Consider the following 6978-nt stretch of genomic DNA (forward strand, 5'->3'; position numbering starts at 1 on the left):
AACGCAGGAATAAACGTTTCAGCATGCAAGGCTGCCAGGGTCTCAGTGGACGGAAGGGCCGCCCCCACGCCCGGCCGTTCTCACTGTTACCGTGGAGCTGGGGGCAGGGTGGGGTCAGATGTCCAGGTTACCCTTTCGTATGTCCTAGACAGCGTGGACCCACTGTTTACACCCCCGGCTGGCCCTCCTCATTTTTATTTTTATTTTTTAAATATTTTCACAAATAATGGACTCTCCAAGTTGGCCGGGGTCTTAGAAGTCATTTGCTCCAGTTTGCCTCCCGATAGAAACGTCGTCTGTCTGAATGTTTCCATTGAGCTCATTCAGGGCCAGCTCATCCCTGGGAAGTTCCTCCTCATCAGGGAGCCAGAGTCTGCCTTCCTGTAACCCACTGGTCCCCCCTCGGCCCTCTGAAGCTACCCAGGCTCCGTTCAGCTCCTCCTCCTCATGCCGCCTTTCCCGTATCTGGCAGCAGGTACAAGGCTCGCCCTAAGCCTTGTTCCTCTGTAGGCAGCTGCCCGGGGTTCCTTCAGGCCCTCCTAACGCGGTGCCGTTGTCACGTGACCCTCCTGCGTGCCCACGCCGGGCCATGGCCGAGGGCTTCAGGGCCCCAGTTCAGAGTGAGTTCCCGGGCTGAGCACACTTCTCCCTGCAGAGCTCAGCGAACGGTGACCTCCCCAGCAGACCCCTGCAGAAGCAACCTTAGATGCCGCTCGTTTTTTTTCTCGCAGCCAACTGCGCTGTTCAGTCATTCTAAGATGGTTGTCAGCTAAAACCGCTAGTTGTTTGTTTGTTTTCATGGAAGCCAGTGAAAACAAACCATGCACTTGTGTGGTTACTTTCTTTAACCTGAATGCAAGCTATTAGGTATGTCCCGAATAGATGTCATCGCCTTAGGGAAAAGGGGCCCAGAGGAGACGCAGCCACCCCACCTCGGTCACCAGGAAGCCGGCAGCCATGTAGGGGACATCAGCCTGCTCGGGGTGCTTCTGGGTTCTGAGTAGATCCTAGGAAACACTGCGGGGGAACTGGACCCCACAGGGTGCAGACTAGGTGAGGCGTGGAGGCTGCAGCCATGAGCCGTTAGCTAGGGTTTCATCCCAAGCCTCCATGTCACTCCCTTCACCCGCTTCTGTGCTTGTCCTGTGCTCAAGGCTCACGGGGCTCCTCGGACTTGTTTTCACAGCAGAGGAAGGTGCAGAGGACGAAGAAGAGAAGATGCAGAGTGGGAAAGACAGAGGTAAAGGCAGCTCAGGGCCCCTAGTTTGAATGGAAGCCAGAGCCGTGTATGTAGCCCCTGAACACACTCCCCCTTCCTTCTGTTTCTGCTCTTCTTCCTGCTGCCACCTTTCCCCAAAGCTTCCAGACCCTCAGCTCCTTCCGCCTACTTGTCCCCGCTGGTCGCTGAGTGTTTCCCTAGAAGCGGTAGTGTCCGTGGATCAGCAAAGCAAAGCGTCCTGGTTTCTGGTGCAGTGACAGGTGGTTGGGATACAGGAAGTTAGACAAACAGCGAAGCAAAACACGACCCCTCACCTCAAGGAGTTTTTCATATAGTTAGGAAAGCAAGATGCAAAATAAACAGGAGGCAAAATGAAGTGCCAGGAAAAGTTAATCATCAAACCTTGAGTGTATGATTATACGTACAGGGAAGGTTTCTGAAAAGGGAGAGAGGACTGTGGGCAGAAAAGCAATCGAGGCATCAGCAAAGGTCCGTGTAGGCACACCTCAGCATCTCTGAAGGGAGTGACATGGAGCACAGTGAAGCAAGGGTCGTCATAAAGCCAGTCATCTTACTGCAGGTGGAGGCTCTTGCCTTCCGTTTGTAAAAAAACAGCATCTGGGAAGCACTGTAGAGGGAATCGCAGTAAAAGGTGTGTCTATAATGTAAAAGCTACTTAATACTCAGGTGTGAAGAGATGTGCGAGTGATTTCCACACCCAGCCTCACTTAATCCTTACCAGCCCTGTGAGACGGAGACTACCGTCCCATTCTACTGATGAGAAAAGAGGCTCAGAGGAACTTGGACCGTGTAGCTATTAAGTGGCAGATACTGGGTTTGACCTGGGTCCTTCCGACTCCCAACTCCATGTTCTTTTTTTTTTTTTTTTTTTTTTTTTTTTAAATATATTTTATTGATTTTATACAGAGAGGAAGGGAGAGAGATAGAGAGTTAGAAACATCGATGAGAGAGAGTCATCGATCAGCTGCCTCTTGCACACCCCCTACTGGGGATATGCCCGCAACCAAGGTACATGCCCTTGACCGGAATCGAACTCGGGACCCTTCAGTCCCCAAGCCGACGCTCTATCCATTGAGCCAAACCGGTCCCGGCCCAACTCCATGTTCTTAATCTTCATGCTTCTCTATTTCACTGAACAGACAACAAAATTCTCTTGGGACATGTAAGAGCTGTTATTTTATTTTATTTTTTTTAATATTTTTATTGATTTCAGAGAGGAAGGGAGAGGGAGAAAGAGAAAGAGAAACACCAATGATGAGAGAGAATCATTGACTGGCTGCCTCCTGCACATTGATCCGTTGCTCAAACCCACAAGCCAGGCATGTGCCCTTGACTAGAATCAGGCCCAGGACCCTTCAGTCCGCAGGCCAACACTCTATCCACTGACCCAAACTGGCCAGGGCAAGAAACGGGGGGCAGAGGACACCTCCGACAGGTGCTGAAACCATCTAGTGACCAGAGCAAGGCCTGGGAGGAGGTGGACACTCCGGGGATGAGTGGGTGAGAATGGCAGGTTTGGATGGATGTTGGAGGTCAGAAGTGGAGGGCAGTGGTGGTTGAAACATCTAAAAATGCTACAGAGGAATGTAGGGAAGACTGGTGTCCCTGTGCCAACCGGAGACTTAGGAAGAAGGCAGGAGGGTTGCGGTACTAGAGGTGAAAAGCAGACACACAAAGATAAGTTTACACTTATGTAAACTCATGCTCCACACACAAGCACGCACGCACGCATGCACACAGTCCAGCCAGATCCCAGCGTTTGTGTGGAATGTTCTTGGCTGAAGACGTAACAGCTGCTGCTCTGGCCTCTCTTCCCACAGACCCCCCCCTCCTCCGTTCGCCTTTCCCATCACCTCTCCTCGGTCTCCCTCTGGTCCCTAGAGCCCAGAGCACACTGCCCTGGCCGCTGGGGCACGCCCGGACCGTGGGCTGTAGCCAGAAGTTCTGGTTCTAGGCTGGACGTAGGCTGCACCTCACATGTGGACTGGGGATGGTCCCCTGGCCCGGGGTCTCCCGGCTTCAGGGTTTCTGTCTGGACACCGGTGTGGCCCTATCACAGCAGCTCTTCCTGTCCCTCTCGCTCTCTGTGTCTGCTCCTGTGTCTCTCGGTGCATATACCAACGTTTATGTTGTGAAATCTTTTTGTGAGAACGCCTGCCTTTCTATTGCTGTGGCTTCTGGGTGCCATCCCTGGGGGAAGAGTGATGGGAGTTGGGGTTAAAGATGGATAGAGTTTCAGAAAAACGTTTGCCTTCCAACATTGTAAGCAAGCACGTCAAACGTGCGGCCCGGCGGCTGCGGGTTTGACATGCTTGTAAGGACCACGCTTGTCAGGTCCTCGGACATGTATGCCCTTGTCGCTACAGTGAAGCTGTTACGTGGCTGTGGTTCTAAAACCAAGTGTGTTCGTGGGTAGACCTCCTGATTCTCTGCCGGGACCTGGGCGTGAGTTTTTGCTGTAGGCTTTGCAGCAGCTACTGTCCCCTAGGCATTGGGGAGCAGGAACTCTCAGCCATAGAGAGAGAGAGAGAGAGTTGCTTCTTTGGGGTTGGGATCGTGCTAACAAAATATAAACATGGCTTCTCAGGCGAACGTAGTCTCTCAGTGCAAACACTTGAGAGTCAAGTGGACACTCACGAAGAATTCACACCTGACCACATCCCCCGCTCCGGCCGCGCCCTGCCCTGCCCTGGCTCTCAGTCCGGCTGCATCCTGAGGAATGCTTCTGCTCTATTGGGGTGCCCTTTCCACTTGGCATCCTCTCCCTCCTCCCCTTGAATGGTGATCACTTTTAACCAAGACCGCTCACATGGCACAGACGGGCAGCACTTCCCCATGTTGCTCCAGAGCCTAAATCTGTCTCGGCTGCTCCCGGGTCTCATTCGTGCCCCTGGACGCCTCAGAATCCATCTCCCAGGACCTGCCACGCCCGGTGTTGAGAGCTGTAAGGGCAGCATGCACACGCAGAGGACACTGGGCGGGTCTGGATACCGGCGCTGGCCTCCGTGAGGAAAGACAGCGAGGGCCAGGCAGTGGTCGCCAGTCCAGGGCGGGCGAGCGCGAGGATGGCCTCACATCCCCAAGCGGACACGCCCGCAGGACGGAAACGCTGCCCCACTGAGTGTAGCTCACTCTCACCAAGTTCACCTTCAGGACAGCAGGTCCTGTTCCCCCTGACGGGACCACTCCCTAGATTGTGAGTGGCTTCCTTCCCACTCCAGTATTCGTGTGTCCTCCCGGGAGGCCTGGTCTCCGGCTTTGATGGCCGTGGCCGCCGCTGGCTGTAGGTGGTGTGAGTAAAGGCAGAGGCCCATGGGTGCGGGGGTCAGGGGGCCCCTGGGGAAAGGTCCAGGGGTGAGAAGACCCTGGTGGTGACCTCGGTGTGTTGTTTGTGTCCGTGCTGCACAGGTTAACGGAGGAGCCGGGGACAGAGAGGAAGCGGTGAGTACAGAGCCTGCTCTGTTCTCCCCACAGCCCTTCCCTTCAAGGTTGTGGTCTGCCTTTCCCTCCTCCCCTTCTTCAGCCGCACCTCCCAAGCCAGACCCAACAGTGGAGACCCAAAGTAGGCGGAGCCGGACTGCGCCTCTTCCCTTTGCCAAGCCCCACCAGCCTACCCATTGGGCTTGCGTCCCTGTCCTGGCCCCTCTGGGCCTGGGCCTGGGCCGCTACAGGGCTTGGCCACACCTGCGTCAGGATGCAGTTGGCTGACCGGGTTGCGCCCTCAGAGGTCAGCTGAGCCGCCTACGTCCTGGCGTAGCCTCTGCCTCCTTGCTCCTGTTTTCCTCCGGCCGCTGTCATTCCTCCCGGGGGACCCAACCACAGCCCCCGAGTCCCCGAGAGCCCGGCCCTGGAGCTGTCACCTGCCGCCGTTCCCCCCACAGACACCTGTCTCACCGCAGGATCCCGCTGCCTCCGTTACCGCGGTGCCCCCTACGCCACACCTTCTCGCTTCCCTAAAGGAACGAAAGTGCAGGCGGCCCTCGGGCAAATGCCCATGGCCTTTAGGAATCAGTCTTCCCCTTTTTTGTCGTAGGGCCTTAATTCTTACCTAGCTGAGTGACAAGACATTGCAGCTACCGGGCATGCTCGGAAAATGATTTCTTTCAAGGAAGATGCCTCTGGTACAGCCAGGAGAGGTCTCTTTGTTTTTCAGTCTCTTCTTCCCTCCCCTCCCCCACCGTGTGTACGCGCTAGGCCATCTTGCTCAGTTACAGATCTTTCCGGCAGGAGAGCCAGGGCTGCAGGCCCGTGATTCAGAAGAGGAGCCTTCCCAGGCCCTTCCGAGCAGTCTCCCCCGGAGCAGCCTCCAGGCCCTTTTCCTGACTCTCCCTCCACCCTCCAGGCCCTCGAGGGGCTCTGACCCCCACGCACCTGCCTGCCGGCCCTGAAGCCTGCACTGACTCAGGGATCCTGCAGGCGCCCAAGCTGCAGAAATTCGCTGGCTGCCTTGAAAATCACAGGGCCTCGGGGGCCTGGGCAGGCTTTTACTTACACTCACTGCACACTCAGGCGAGGCCCTTCCCGGCAGCAGCCCCAGGCTGCCCAGCTAGCCCGGGAGTCAGGAGCCGACTTGCCCTTCAGGAGCTGCCAGAGCCCCCTCCCTGCGGCACTGGACCTGGGAGACGGAGAGGGAGTCAGGGCCATCTGGCTCACCCTGTTCCTGCAGAGAGGACACGGGGCCCACCACCCCGAACTTGGTGCCAGAAATAGATTTGGAGCCGGGTCCTCCGCTCCTGGCCCTGTTCCCTGACCCTGCCAGACATTAGGAGGCTGCACTGCAGAGACGCTAAGGCCCGCTCCCTCCCACTCCGTGTCACGGGCATGTCTCTGACCTCCCTGCCCTTCTGCTCAGTCACATTCCAAACCCGGCACTGCCAACCCGGGATTTGTTTTCTGCCCGGGAAATATTTGCCAACCCAGTAACCCAAGCGGGACTCCACAGAGTCTAGGTGCCCCTGGGGAAGGGGTGGGGGGTGTGAGTACTGTCAGCCCTCTGCACCCTTCCTTCCCAGGCGAAGGAAACACCCTGGACCCGCCCCTGCACCAAGTCTCATCCCAGCAGATGTTAGCCGCCTTTGCTCCGAGGTTCTCGCAGTGCCCGGCAGTAACAGCGCATCTGCCCTGCGCAGGCCCCGGAGGAGCCGCGGAGCGAGCTGGCATGGACCCGAGGAAGGCGGAGCCCTGCCCCAGAGGCGCATTCCTGTCCGTCTTTCCACTGCACACCTGGATCTGGCCTGCGGGCTGCCAGATGTCGCCGCCCGCCCGCCGGGGAGAGGGGAGCCCGGAGCCAGTGGGGAGTGGGAGGCCGCCTGGTGCCCCGCCGGCGGGCGGCCCCTCGCCCAGTCCTGCATGAACTCGCATCTTCACTCTCCCCTCGGGCAGGGTCTCCTGGCTGCCCGGGGAACCTATGGGGGGGATGAAAGAGAAAAGAAACAGCACAAGCCTCCTGTGTGTGTGTGTGTGTCTGTGGCCTGGAGTTCTTGCTGGCCTCTGGCCAGCATCTAGGGTGCTCCCCGTCCCCCCGCCCAGGGTAGGGGCACAAGTTTCCTCCCTACCTTTGACCTTTAAAAACAAACAGGTTTTCTCCCCTCTGTCGTGCAAAGAGACTTTCACGCCCCGGCCACAGCGCTAAAAATAGCCTCCTTCCTCTCCCTCCCTCGGGTAGGCTTCCGCCGCCCCGTTTGATGCCGCTGCAGAGCAGCCGGGGCGGGAAGGGGGAGCAGAGCTCTGCGGTGCAG

At 57.3% G+C, this 6978-nt stretch overlaps 1 protein-coding gene across 19 annotated transcripts in view; it reads left to right on the forward strand.

Annotated features, from left to right (window-relative positions):
- The window catches only part of DTNB (dystrobrevin beta), a 146330-nt gene extending 139791 nt beyond the window's left edge, over window positions 1–6539 (forward strand). For 7 of the 19 annotated variants that reach the window (XM_045580622.1, XM_045580632.1, XM_045580626.1 and 4 more), the window contains 3 exons: window positions 1187–1240; window positions 4649–4681; window positions 6370–6539. In XM_045580622.1, the coding sequence (XP_045436578.1) occupies window positions 1187–1240; window positions 4649–4653 (59 nt within the window). In that variant the 3' untranslated portion in view covers window positions 4654–4681; window positions 6370–6539. Of the gene's footprint in view, window positions 1–1186; window positions 1241–4648; window positions 4682–6252 lie in introns of all 19 variants that reach the window. The other 12 variants (XM_045580628.1, XM_045580636.1, XM_045580630.1 and 9 more) reach the window with 5 other exon arrangements.
- The last annotated feature ends 439 nt before the right edge of the window (window positions 6540–6978 follow it).

This window comes from Pipistrellus kuhlii, unplaced genomic scaffold (assembly GCF_014108245.1).
Source record: "Pipistrellus kuhlii isolate mPipKuh1 unplaced genomic scaffold, mPipKuh1.p scaffold_m20_p_13, whole genome shotgun sequence".
Taxonomy (NCBI): Eukaryota; Metazoa; Chordata; class Mammalia; order Chiroptera; family Vespertilionidae; genus Pipistrellus; species Pipistrellus kuhlii.